General features: G+C 38.4%; 2 protein-coding genes across 2 annotated transcripts; both read right to left on the reverse strand.

The window, feature by feature from the left end:
* Nucleotides 1–306: 306 nt before the first annotated feature.
* Nucleotides 307–1,801, reverse strand: LOC114522812 (uncharacterized FAD-linked oxidoreductase YvdP-like). Its single transcript, XM_028543561.1, is given in 3 exon segments — nt 307–1,085; nt 1,087–1,632; nt 1,634–1,801. Coding segments are annotated over 3 exon segments (1,485 nt in total). The 3' UTR covers nt 307–314.
* A 2,145-nt stretch (nt 1,802–3,946) lies between these two features.
* LOC114522878 (nuclear receptor-binding protein-like) lies at nt 3,947–12,975 on the reverse strand. The gene is made up of 20 exons (XM_028543652.1): nt 12,606–12,975; nt 11,801–11,923; nt 11,383–11,424; nt 10,830–10,979; nt 10,269–10,309; nt 10,071–10,165; nt 9,628–9,708; nt 9,273–9,343; nt 8,661–8,753; nt 7,904–7,987; nt 7,694–7,742; nt 7,453–7,537; nt 6,857–6,907; nt 6,726–6,785; nt 6,436–6,508; nt 6,273–6,326; nt 5,873–5,936; nt 5,714–5,769; nt 5,138–5,184; nt 3,947–4,766 (listed from the first exon to the last, which is right to left on the reverse strand). Exons 1-20 carry the CDS (start codon nt 12,741–12,743, stop codon nt 4,748–4,750), a joined length of 1,476 nt encoding a protein of 491 aa, XP_028399453.1. The 5' UTR covers nt 12,744–12,975; the 3' UTR covers nt 3,947–4,747.
* Between the last annotated feature and the right edge of the window lie 1,386 nt (nt 12,976–14,361).

A 14,361-nucleotide genomic window follows, 5' to 3' on the forward strand; every position in this document is an offset into this window, starting at 1 on the left:
TAGTACATAACCAACTAAAAATTGTTAGTTTTGTTCAGGAATTACGCATTCTGAGTGGGTGCTCATTAAAGAGTTATCTTATTGGAAATTCTATACCAAGTTTTAAGCAGAGAATCATGTAGCTATGGGTCTGAGTTGGCTATAGCACCCAAATAATTTTGCAGAGAATGTACTACTTGGAAAAATGTAATATGGATTGATAGGAAAAAAACACATTCCTGGTGATCTTAGAAGTTCAAAGTTTCAAAACCTTCCGTTAAGTGGCATTTAATTGAAATACAAAATGAGTTTTAAATGCATGGGCAAGTGAAAAACTAAGGCTCCCAAGGTGAACCAATTTCCTGCTGAAAATGAAGGGATCCTTGCCCTACGGGATTCCATTTTCTCTTCACTTCACAAAGGCGAGGATAATTCACTCCATAGTAATTTTCAGCCCAGTTTTTAAGGCTGTGGTCCATATAGTTAACATAACTGCCAAGAGCACATCCTGACTCGTGAACAGCATTATATGTTGAGGTAGCAAATTTTGAGACTTCATCTCTCTGTTTTGGGTCATGAAACCTGCCATATGTGTAAAAACTGTATTGAGCAGAGCGGTAGGCAAAAGCAGTTGATGTGGCAGAATGCTGCGAGATATCACCAACCATGTGTACAAACTCAAGAAGGCATTCTTTTGGTATGTCAAGGTCAGCAAAATACTTGGCCAAGGATGGTGGTAAGGTGTCAATCATAACTCCTTTGACATAAATGGGTTCTACTTCCTGGTGTACAAAACCATGTCGTTTGCTGTATTCTTTAGTAAACTGTAGGTAAGATGTAAATTTCTGAGGTTTTTTGGGAACAGGTGGATGGAGATTTTCAAGGCTTGATAGCACTTTGGCTTCATGAACATCTGAGTATACGGCATCCAAAGTAAGCACTTTTTTCCCAAAGTACCCATGAAGTGCCATGTCAAGGTTGAGTTCTTTTGGTAACTTGTGTAAATTTTTACCAACAGAATCAAGACCTTTCTTGCTTTGATCAGTTGTATCATATATGAGACGAGTCCAGATAAACTTATTTGGTCGTGCACACACTTCTAAACTATATAACATCAACCAAGATTCCAAAATTGCCGCCCCCGCCCCCTTTCAAAGCCCAAAAGAGATCCTCGTTTTCTTTCGGAGAAGCTGTCACAACCTTGCCTCCGTCAGCTGTAACCATGGTAAATGACATTGCCTTGTCACATGCCAGCCCGCCATATGCTCGTGACAACATGCTGTACCCGCCACCAAGGATGTAGCCGCCGATACCTACTGCTGGAACACATCCTCCTACAGCCACATAGCCAGTGTCATCCAGAGCACAATACACATCCCCCCAGCTCGCACCAGCCTGGACGGTGACAGTATTTCCTTTAAGGTGAACCTCATTCATGTTCTTAAGATATATAACAAACCCATTACTGTCAGTGCTTGAATAACCAGCAAAGCAATGGCCCCCGGATTTAACAACCACGGGAACGCCAGTCTTGTTTGCAACTTGGAGACAGCGCTTGATGTCTTCGGTGTTTTTGGGTAAGGCAACAAAAGCAGGATGTTCGTCGCTGTACGCAGGATTGTATATTTTCACTGCATCCTTATAAAGCTCTGGTACCCGGTTCATTTGAAGTCACGGCGATATCTCGAAGTTGCTGTAGTGCATCGTTTATAGGCCTGCTGCCCCCATGTACCATTCTGGAAATAGCTGCGCTCTCAAGTAATACTTTATGGGATAATCCATAACGCTTAAGTCGGCGTAAACCTCTGGATACATGCAACATCTTCGCTTCGTTATTTAATATCAATTATCAATATCAATATTCAATTATCAATAGACCTTTCCCACTGAGCTATAATAAATTAATAAATAACCTTTCTCTTTTAACAGCACGCGCCCTAAGCATGACGGTAGTTGATCATCGAATTTCATTTTAGTTGTCACAATGTGTCACTTGTCATGGCGTTAAGCGTAGGAGCGATATTTTTTCCGAAAGAAATCGTGCCGATTTTAGCCCCTTTTCTAAACGAAAGTCACATCAATCGTTTCTTACGAAACAATATGAGTCGCAGGTATACGCAAATCTAAATTTAGAAGCAATCGGGCTAGTTTAAACGACAAAACGGCTTTTCAAATACCAAGGAGTGAACCGCCAATTTAACGAAAGTGGCCTTCGAAACAACCCATAGCTGTACCCGTTTTTACACATGCATCATGCTACACATGCATCATGCATGTGCTTCTATATATGGGTCTCTTACAGACGGACCGCATTTTCTATAAACGGCGCTTTTAGAACTATTTACAGTCTGGGTTGAATGTGTAAGATTGGTCTTAGCTTTAAGCGTATTAAACCAAATTATTTTTATTATTAATAGTTAATACTGCATGAAACAAAATTCATCGTATATTCTTTATTCGCCAAAGTTCGCGTATTCACTGAAGGAATCCAAGTACGCCATGATGGCCGTGTAACAGAACTTGTATTGATCCTATAAAGAAAATGATTAGTCGTAAGTGAGCAAACAATGTCAAATAGATCTAAAAATACTGTCCAATATTCAGGGATGTTGTTTTAAGGTATGAATGTAATTTGTGTAACTGCTGCAATTGTGCATGAAGCAGAGAGTGGTGAAAAATGTTTTTGTCGAAACACCGACGTGTTCACACGCGCGAGAAATATATCCATTTTTAACCGCAATGATTTTATGCAATGATGATTTTAATCGCCTGGAAGACGTCCATTGCTTGTTCAATCTTCATTCTTTCCAGAAGGTTTGAAATGGCGATATACGTGCCTGTTCGTCCTGCCTCATCGTTGTAAAACAAATGTCAATTAATCTTGTGGAAAAAAACGTCCACAGCACTGAGGCAAGGAGACACAGACCGTCACAAGAGCTTTCGACTATTGTGAGAAATTCAGGACCAGGAATCAATCCAGGAATTAAAACTTACGACTGTAATTTTGTCATGTTATTTTTCAATCGATCTACCTGCATGCGACTATGATTGGCTCATGACGATGAATCCTTTCAATAATTCTCGACCAATGACGTCAGGGCGATGACGCCATTTCCGTCAGGCGGTATACGCCGGCCACTTCGTATGATGGAAAATATTCACGACACGACCATCTGACAAATCCTGAATACAGAAACTAACATTATAAAAAATATCGGCTAATTTTCACTACGTGATATTACTATTTTACCCATGCACAACCCCATAAAAATATTAACAAGATTGCTTGCCTGTACTGAACAATGTTTTTTGGTATACTTACTGGATAAAGTGCTAGGACAAACTTTCTCGTCCAAATTCCATTTGGAATACTTCTTTAAATTCATGTTATGATAAAGTGTTCTTCTATATTATCAACTGTACCAGTTTAATGAGATGTAAGACGTTGAGAACACTGTGTTTATGTTTAGGGACAACTCTATAAAGCCTAATTCGAGGTAACGCTCACTGGGTCTTGAAATGCAGACGTCCTACATAGGACGCAATAAACGACGTTTTGCCGTTGTAAACAGAACGTAGATCACGTCTAAAACTCCCATAGGTATTTAATAATTCATTTCTTTTCAATGAAGCATTGTATTGATAGCTCTCGTCGTCGTGTTCCCGTCCTACATGCTTAAGGTCCCTATTTATAATCTCTACGGGAAAAATACGCGCGGATGAGGTAAGGGAATGGGAGAGTACTGGGGGGAGCATACAACTCTCATGCTCCCGGCCAAATCAATAAACTTCAACTCCAGGCAAGTCTCGTTTAATTTTCAATTCTACCTTGTCATCAGACTAACTCTTGTGACGTAGGAGATTTCAGAGCAATCAGTGAAGCTTTGTCCTGCAGAGGTATGCAGACCACTCTAACTCAAAATCAACCATTACGAATTTTACACTTAATTTACGCTAATTTGGATCATCATTTAAACATATGTTACACTTGTCTCTCTTACAACAGAAACAGGAACACATTAATGGGACGTAATTCAGCAAAATCTCACTAACAAATTTTATAAAACTTACTGCATCTATTGTTTTCTTCAGTGAACTCAAAGACAAGTATTCACTGTGTTTTATGCAAGAAATGTTTGTTCATGCCGAATTTCAGCAATGATACGTGATGCTTCTTTCTCTTATAAAAACAACAGGACCCTTGGGTGGGATACATGATTGGAAAAAGACGCATCGCAAAATTTACGGAAGGGGCGGGGGCTTCGAGTTTCAAAGGCACACCACAGGCTAGACGCTATGTGGCAGGCTGAAAGTTATTATCAGTATTTCTGTAATCAAAGTTTATCATCAAACGTTAAATTCGCTTGATTTTAACATCCTGAAACTCATATAATTTTATCTGCGATTAATTGCAAACTATCAGAATGACATCTGCAGTATCTGAAATTAACTTAGAGTTTTCTGATTTTATTCCACAAGGATACTTTGAAAATCATTCCGATATTTCTGAATTCAACGTGGAAAAGGTCACTAGCGTGAAATGTGATATTTGCAATATATATATATAACCCACATATATTTAGACTTCTTTTTCGCGTTATTGTTTCGCTCCAATGTTCAAAGTTTGGCTCCGCTTTCATCGGGAGGAATACCAGAACGGTCCATAATCTTATAATATTTCTCAATCTTATTATATGTACAGGAAATTACAAAGAGCGGATCAAACCAGCGTCTTTTTTCATAAACGTTTTCACCTGCGAGCTTCATCTCAAGCCACGGCTACCTCGCTATACAAAGAGCAAACGTCATATAGTGAGATATACACAGTTTGATTTGTAAGCTACAGTTTTATTGACGCAGGTAAACAAAGTCCTGGGCGCATATACAAAAGCTGGATAGCGCTATCTAGCGAATAGTGATTTTTAAAATTGCCCATTTTTCGGTATAATCTTGTTTACACTTTATTATACTCAATTGCGAATTCTATACAGCGGTACCCGTCCCCCGGGGATAGCCCTATCTATAGTTTTCGTACGATTGGGTCATGGGCGGACATACGATAGGCCATTTCGGATGTAGAACAAGATAATATGTTGTTCTTGTTCAGGTTCGTGTCAAAATTAACCCTTATGAAAATTGTTATTAACTGAAGTCCTACCGTTTCAAGTTTGTTTGTATTAATGTTGAGATCCTCTCCTTATCAGCCTTTTGAAATATAAAAAAAAATATTGGGAGAATTGATCAAAATAGTTATTTCATTAACAAGATGAACTGTAACTCATGTTCATGTATAGTCGCCATCTTTGAAGCCAATTAGGAACCCGTGTCAATCCCTTTCCATTGTTTTTGTAGGCGCGATAGTCGACCGTGAAGACAAAGACAATAGAGAGGTTAAGATACCCCGATTCCGGTATACGGGTAGCCTTATTTTGTTGACTGAATTTCCACCAGCGTTTCTCAAATTTTTCGAAGATTACCTTGAGAATTCTTTTCCAGTAGACTTTAGTCTCTTGAGGCAAGAGTGATTTGTACGATGAAACGTGCAATTCCAATGAATAAAATATGGCAACCCAGACACGTATACCGAAACCGGGGTATCTTAACCTCACTACTGGAAACGGACTGGCACTGGTCCCCGATTCGGCTTTAAAGATGGCGACCGAGTGATCGTTCTTAATGAATATCAACTAATGTTATGATAATTTTTTTGCAGTTACGATTAGCAAGTTCTTACTGGATTGATAAATCCGTGTTTGACCAAATCTTCCGCTAATTCGCCAGCTTTATCTTCTATAAATAGAAAAGCAAAATAGTGATTACTCATCCACGCATGTTCTACTATCATATCAATTGCAGAAAGTCGATTTATACGATAATGCCTAATAGTAGTTACCTGATTCTAAATCACACGTCAGCAATCTGTTCATCTGATCATCCATTTGAAGGTGAAGTATTAACTTTAACGTGAAAGTAATAATTTAGAGTAAAAGATCGTAGCATGTTATTAAATAGTCAGATTTGACAATGACTTAGAATCGAAATATCACCTGAATATTGTGTCCTGTTTATCAACACCTCATATCTTGAGTTTATAGTTTTAAATGTTTACATTCGGAGTACAGTATGTTTTATATTACATTTCGCAAAATGTCTGCTAGAAAAGGTTTTTCTAAGTTAATACAAATTTCATTGCCATTAATAGACCTTACTCATAATGACGTCAAACGCGGAAAGCCCAATACTCAGGTTTATTAATCTTATAAGATACGTAGTGTTTCAAGGATTTCTCTTACCATTCGCTTTCCAGGATGTTCGGAAACTTTAGTCTTGCAATTCATATTCAACACCTGTTAAAAATTATTCCACGCTTTAGCCAAAAGCGGTCGCGTTTTTCACAAGCACTCGATTACATAATTCGCCCACACCCTTGCTCAAATTCAGCACAGTGAAACTCACCAGTCTCGTCTCGACATCATCCGGGGGAGGACTTGAATTCTCCTCTGTCTCTCCCTCCTCCGGGGTTAGAGGTCTAGATGAAGAATGATCGTACTATAGGTAGCAAATTATCAAAGGATTCTCACCAGCTCAATGGTTAGGGCGGCCATTAGTGTCAGACTAATGTGAAATTGATATGCAAATTATAAATGATGTTTTATAAATATATAGAATATACACCACAAAACAACACAATTTCATCGCGAGTAGATCTTTTATTTTTTGCAATCCTAGTAGAAGCATCCGTGTACCTTTGAATGTTCGCATGACTTTGTCTGCGTTCCATTATGGTCAGAGGATACAGACCATCTCTGCAAAGACCAAAGATGAATGTGGTCATTAGCAAAGCACATCTTGACAAAACCAATCAACATGAACTTACTGGACTTCCTCAAGGTATTTCTCCCTCTCCAATGATGGTAGATCCTTCTCACTAAAAAATAAAACCCACGCGATATGATATACACTGACTTATTAATGCTTTTAGAACGTTGTCATGTTATTTAACTACAAAATAAAAAAAACAGCTTCACAATGGTTCAGGGAAATTGAATTTGCGAACTCTTGTGTGGTGCAGTTCAGTGCTCGAAAAGTTGAGCGATACTTGAGGTCAGAGACGGTTTTGTATTGGAATCGTAGTGCATCGTGCATACGAAGAGCAATGAAGGCGGGTGTCTGATGCGACCACATAATATTGTGATGCAAGTGCAACATGGCTGCTATGCACGTACGCAATGTAATAAATAGGGGATTGTTACCACTGGGGGCGTATTAAGACTGACTCCTAGCTTTTTTAAAATCGGGTTTATTCTATGATGGAAACAGCACTTAGCCTATGACAGATTAGTTGGTAAGGCTTGCAAAATCAGGGTTATTGTTAGTCAGTCAGGGTTATTATTAGGGAGAGATTTCGGATCCTCATATAATAATCAAGAAAGAGCCTGGGGTGGTGGGGGACTTCAGTGTAATACTCCTCACCGTCGAACTAAATTTCCCCCAAGGGCTGGGATGTCTACTAGAATTCTCTCTCGATCTTTCACTTCCTTCGACTCGGGAAGAGTAACTAAAGAAAATACAACATCAATACAATTTGGAATACTTTGCAACCAAACTTTTGAAGTTTACTTACAAATTTTGGGTTGCTGTTTAAAAGTATATTTGATAGATTTCACTCCTCGCCAATCAGTTATGCAATTGGTTTATTAAATTTACAACATACCGCCGGTATCCACGACTGCATAAGCTGACAGAAGTTTCAATGAGGGAACCTTGAAAAAATATCGGGAAAAATTTCTTAATGTGTTTTTCCCTGTGGTTTATAGGATAGGTCTACCTTCACATGGTGATGTACCATCAAACTCTATACATAAATCTACATATAAATCCTGTATACGAGAAAATCGTAGTTCCATTTCTTTCCAGGACATACCTCAAACAACCACTTATGAAACATAAGTTTCATCACACTCGGACGCAAGACAGGATCTTCAATGAGACACTTCCCGATGAAATCCTATAAGATAATACGATTTTTCAATCTTTGTGCAAATTACTTAAGATAGCTCGATATAGTTATAACAATTTTTTAAATGGGAATGGCCATTCCTACTCGCACGAACATTTTTGAAAGAATGCGAAAAATTCCGACATAATCTCACGCCATCGCTCACGCTATCCCTCACGCTATTGCTCACGCTAACGCTCACGCTATCGCTCACGCTATCGCTCACGCTATCGCTCACGCTATCCCTCACCCTATTGCTCACGCTATCACTCACGCTATCCCTCACGCTAACACTCACGCTACAACTCACGCAAACGCTCACGCTATCGCTCACGCTATCGCTCACGCTATCGCTCACGCTATCGCTCACGCTATCGCTCACGCTATCGCTCACGCTATCGCTCACGCTATCGCTCACGCTATCGCTCACGCCATCTCGTGTTATTACGCCTTTTCTATACGTTATTTTAGAGAAAACTTTATATAGCTTTTTCGTTTATATTGTGGCCTCTTGTCAAGCCCTGTCAACTTGCAATAGCTGTTGAGACACGAGTTGTTGAGGCTGGCGATAAAATAAAGTCTGTATTATTATCTGCGTGTATGTCAATACTGGATAATGATTATGGAATGGGCATTATACATTTGGTAAAAAATCGGCTTTCGTAACTTAACGTAAAAGTACCTTAAAATCATCGTCTGTGAGGCCATCGATTGCTTTTTTCACCGCTTCAGAACCGATGTGACTTTCTTTATCTTGCAACTCTAATGCAGCCATCTGGAATGAAAGATGTCGGGCCCGACTTAATCTCAAAGACACGTATTGAAGGGCCCGATTCGGCAGGCGCTTTTTCTTGGCAAAATGCGAAATATTTTGTTTCTTTTGAATTATGACCACTTGAATATATTAATTCTGCTTGATTGCTCACAATTCAAAACGAAAAGGCGAAATATTTCGCATTTCGCTTGAAAATTTCGCTTGTCGAAGCAGGGCTTAAGAGGACGGCTTTGCAACTGTAAAGGTAATTCTTCTTTTGATTGAGTTCAGAAATTAATATTGCCCCGCGGGGTTTGCTAACGAGATTTCCTGCCAACACCTATGCGCAAAAAACGTACATTTTGAAGTGTGTCGCAACTGTCGTTGTTTAAATGGTCGAAAACCCGACGCATAAAAGTTCTGTATATCAGTTTTCTCACTTTTTTTGAAAGGACACGTGTTACACAAATTTATGTCAAAAATCCGGATATTATGGGTTTGCGAAAAAATTAATTCACCTTGTGGAAGCACTGGGTTTACCTCAAGTGTACAAATACCGAAAGCAAAAACATCAACAGCTGTGTGATATTGCCTGCTGGTCCCAGGAAGGCCTAGAGAAGCAAGAACACAAAGCTAAAAGCACACACTACTGGGCAAACGACCATTGGTAACAGAAAATGTAATTGAAATGTAGAAATATGCATATACTCTAGGGTGAAAAAACTCCCAAGAATGGTTCAAAAATCATTGCGTCAGATATGACGCGTTATCACGTTGCCATGGACACATGCCATGAGGAGATGCTGCCAGTAACCAATCAGGAACATGCCCTATCCATAAACTACGTCAAAACACAACCTTTTTATGAAGGTGTACAAGATGCAGTGTTCCTTACCATATTCCGGTGCTAGGTAATGCATATTTCGCCTTTCCTCGTGATATGTTTTCACGTGGTCACGAATTGTGTCAGGAGCAACTGAAATTTCAATTGATTTAACGTCTTAAAAAAGAACTTTTATCGCGGGTGATTGTCATAGACATGCCGTATAACTGTAAACTGCCAAATTGAACTTTTTGTCTCCATAGCTACTCCAGTGAAAAGTTGAAAACCGAGCAGAAATGGAGGGGGTGTTATACTTGTGCTCATCTATTGATCCCTACCCCTACAACTACTGCCCTAGCGCAAATAACGAGCCAAATTGCCCTAGTTATTCCCAACGCGTTCCCATCCCACTTTTAAGGCTTAGACATGCAATGAACAGACTGAATTCAAGTAAAAATGATATGTATACACAATATATGTAAGTGCATTAACGAAATAAAATGCTTTTTTTTTACCTGAACCGATTTTAATCAGACCATTGTGTTGAATGAAGATCGTATCACAGGATAGATTGCCATGGACAATAGGTGGGTTGCAGGCGTGCAGGTAACTAGGGAAAAATTGGCATGAAACAGTTTTTACATTTATATAACTCTTTATCTTCAATAAAAAAACAAGCCTTCATAAACGGATGATATCTCTCATGAACCAACCTTAGAGCCGAAAGAATCTGACGGCACCACTTTCTAACAACCTATTGAATAAAGAACAGTGTTCTCAGTTCAAAATCGCGTGTTTCGACAACCTCGTACCCAGGGTATTTTGCTCCACATTGGCGATATCGATGCCCTGGGTACGAGTTTGGTGTTTCGCACGCTTTTCAAATGTGACCATAATTGATTTTGGAACATCGCATGTGAACTAGTAATTTTTTCCGAACATGGTCATGTCAGTGTATTTTTTATAATTTTATGCTAAGGTTAAATCCTTTGGATCGGAACGGACAGGAAAATTTCCTTTGTCGGTGAGTTCTCAGGCGGCGTTTATACAAAGGAAACTTTCCTGTCCTGTTCGATCCAAAGGAGAATTTTCCTGAGTGGAAACTAGCCTTCAGAGGATTCAATTAAAGACGATATCCGTTGATTTTAGACATCGAATTATCACCAGGGCACACTGTTGGCTCACGCGATCAAACCTCCCCCTGTCCCAACCTCTCTGCCAGTGTTTCTGGGGTGCTGGTGCTGAAGTTTGTTGGAAAATAGCTGAAATTTTACCTTAGGACTGATAGTCTTGTTATTAGCGCGTGTCTTCTTGAGGAATTTTTTCAATGATCCAGCCGTCATATATTCCGAAATGAAGACAAGACGAGCCTTGTCACCCTGCATGTCATTCCAAAACCTGTGAAATTTCACGATGTTTGGGTGCTAATGAATAAAAAACAGCACCAATATTTAAAAAAAAATGACCCAAGTAGATAAAGTTAAGCAACACCTGCATCTACTTATATTTGGAAAAGTGGTTTAGACACTTTTACTCTGACAACTTCTTGATATATAAAAATGTAACTGATTGGCTGTTTGATTGATTGGTTTTATGAAAAACAAATGTGTTGCCAAGAGACGATCTGATCACAATGCCGACAATATAGCCTAAAAATTCCTTTGTAATTATGCAATTTAATTATAGCTGATGTATAAGACTATGCTTTTATTAAAAATTTTTTGAAATTGTCAGCAGGTATCTGTTTTCAAGCATCTAATGACGGTGGTTTGACATTATAATAGCCTGCGCCGCAGACATTATAATAGTGTAGAAATAATATATTACCTTCAACTTGGTTAAATTTTGAAATATTGTTTTGATGGTTGCCTAAAATTAAAAATAGATCATCTGTGAAAATGGTACTGTGGCAGTAGTAATGGTAATGACTAGAAAATGCCACAGTTGGGTAAATCTGAAATTCAGAAATGGGAGAGTGGAAATGCATGCAGACACATCATGTACGAAAGATGTTTCATTAAGGGAGCAAAATAATAGTACTGCTAGCTATGACTCCCACAATGTAGGACCAATACAAACCAATAAATACCATGATTCTGTATTGAACATTTCTCTAATATTCTATGGCATTTCAGAGCAGATGACATACAGGACAGTAAGCTACCTCATCCCAAATAAGAAGTTGATTTAATGAGAGCCATTTCATTTACAGGCTAAAAAACTGAGATGACTGTTTGATGCCCACCTCCTGTGCTTTGTAGCTTTTTCTTTGAGAGAACTGAACCTCATTCCAAACCACTTCGACACCCTCCTCTGTATCCATGGCAAGGAATGCCTTGTCAATGCCAGGCACATCACGTTGTGTTACCTGTGCAGAAATTTTAGTGTTATTCTCAATACCAAAGCTAAGAATCACTTGTTCACATAAGGGTGAATGAACATTTCATGTCCCATTGAATTATGACCTTGAATTATGTTATTCAATAAATAAAGAATGAATAAAATACATTAGAGGGATTTTGAAAATTCATGCCAACGACATCCATCTTAACCAACACAGTGATTGAGCAGACAGACATCTGTGACAGTGTCAATGCGAAATGAACTGACTGTGATATCTCATATGCAAAACCATGTTGTCTTTGATGTCAAAGGTGTTCATGCTATTAAAATAGACCTGATTTTTACTCAAGTCATTGAGTTCAACACTACCCTACACATTACCACCAGCACTTTGTATAACCAAGTATGTATTGTACAACCAATATATCCAGCACTGAAAATGGCAGGAAATTTGTAAACTTTCCAGTTAGGTTTTGTATCTGCTCGTACTTGTCGAAATGGGGAGGATTGACACCAGAAAGACAATATTTTGTGAATAACAATGAAGTACGATTATATAAAAGTACACTTCTGGTATTCGTACATACAACCTTAGTGCTGTGTAACTAACTAGCCTATGATTATGACACTTTTATATAAAGTTTCATATTATATTCTATAAATGCCTAGAGTGAATCAAAACATTGAAAACAAGCTTTCTTCTCCACCTCAATTCTTCGCTTTTCCCATCGCCCACACGGGCTGACTTCGATCACATCGTCGTATGCATCGTCACTCTCTTCACCAGAGTCCGTAGAAATGGCACCTGGCTTTGTAATCTCGGTCGCTGACTGCACAGAAGCCATTTCCCATAAAAACAGTCACTTATAAATTTCTTCCACTTTCTCCATGTTGGCCATCCACGTTTTTTTACACGAGAGACTGAGAACTAAAGGAAAGGAAGCAAAGAAGCACGGGGGGTAAACAAAGACATCATATCCGTATTCTTTGTCAGAAATGTTTCCTTGATTTTCTTTAAGACACTCCAAAAACCATTTTAATACAATGAATAATCGCGATGCAGCTTCCTTCATTCACGATGCTCGTTTCTACGCAAATATACTACAAAAAAATATACATTTTTAGTCATTTTTAGTTCGCGTATCCTACTTAAACACCCCCCGGAAAATACTCTGACACGGAAATTACTTATGACACGAAAATATTGTTTCGTTTTTCCAAGCGGCCATTTTGCCACGTTCAACGCCCTGCGAGGAATTTCACGAGGGCGAATTTTAGTATTCTTTGGTAAAAATCAAGCAATCAAAACGCACAAAAACATAAAAAGGTACGTCAGTCCGCATTGGAATTGTTTTAGGGAAAGGGAAAGCTTTTATTTTGTGTTTTTAGCGTGAAATTCGCGAATCGTGTACGCGACAAGCTTGTGATGATCGCTCGTGTCGTGGGCTTTCACACTCCCGAACTTTTCGCGACGTAAACAAACGAGAAATATTCCAAATTGTACTGTAAATGGTTTGAAACGCGAGTCGATTTATTTGGTGAATTCATCGTTCACCCGCGCCGGCCGTTCACTAGGGTTTAAGCACACGATTTATTCAAATTGTATTTTATTATAAATAGTTGCTATGTATATGTTTTGATGTCTCTCAAAATGCTCCAACCGGCTCGAGGAATTTGAGGGCGATTTTTGAAACATCGGTGATAGAGAAGCTGAAAATCTGCAGTCTGACTTGTGTCGAACGATGTTCCATAATAGCGTGCTATTTTGAAGAAAAATAGTCACAAGTCGAAATAATAAGATCTTATCCTTCCTGCAAACTTTCATGTGCTTAAAAGACTTGAAAATGTTCTCAATATTTACATATTCCTAATAAGGGAACAGGAATGGCTTTCTTTTCCGACCTATAATCGTATTTAATTACCTGAAAATACATCCAGATTTGCCTTTTTATTTATTTATATGTAGATTCCAGACATTTCTATATATCAGCAGATGCTATATGCACAGTCATGCAGGGCTACATAGTGGCTAGAAGCTATTTTTGAAGCTAGTAGAGGTCCTTACTGCAAGGCTTTGATCTGTTATCTAAATCCCAATGATTTGCAAAGTGTTGCCATTTTGATAAAAGGAAATTTTTTCAACTACTCACTTCTTCATAACAAGCTAATCCCAGCTCCTGTTTGTGTATGTTGCCATGAAATGGCAAAAAAATTTCATGTGAACATTTCTCATAAATTTGTGGGTATACTCCAATAGGCCACATATTTTGAAATTTATAATTCTTAATAGCCAATATCTTAATTCTGATGCAAATAATTCCCATAGATAATTTTATAGATAATAATAATAAATTAGGTATTCAAATTTAAATAATCACATAATATTTGTAGGAATAAACACAATTGATTTTTTCAAGTGTTTTTGACACTTTTAGTGAAATTATTGAGAATAATACAAATGTC

This window comes from Dendronephthya gigantea, unplaced genomic scaffold (genome assembly GCF_004324835.1).
Source record: "Dendronephthya gigantea isolate DGI-Jeju-01 unplaced genomic scaffold, DenGig_1.0 000024F, whole genome shotgun sequence".
Lineage (NCBI taxonomy): Eukaryota > Metazoa > Cnidaria > Anthozoa > Malacalcyonacea > Nephtheidae > Dendronephthya > Dendronephthya gigantea.

Bases quoted from the DNA above. Each gene is read 5' to 3' on its own strand.
- LOC114522878 (XM_028543652.1), bottom strand. From the start codon at position 12,743: ATGGCTTCTGTGCAGTCAGCGACCGAGATTACAAAGCCAGGTGCCATT. The intron at 7,988-8,660 runs GTACTTTTACGT...ATTATCTTATAG, and splicing joins TCACAGACGATGATTTTAAG to GATTTCATCGGGAAGTGTCT. The intron at 6,327-6,435 runs GTGAGTTTCACT...AATTTTTAACAG, and splicing joins ATGATGTCGAGACGAGACTG to GTGTTGAATATGAATTGCAA.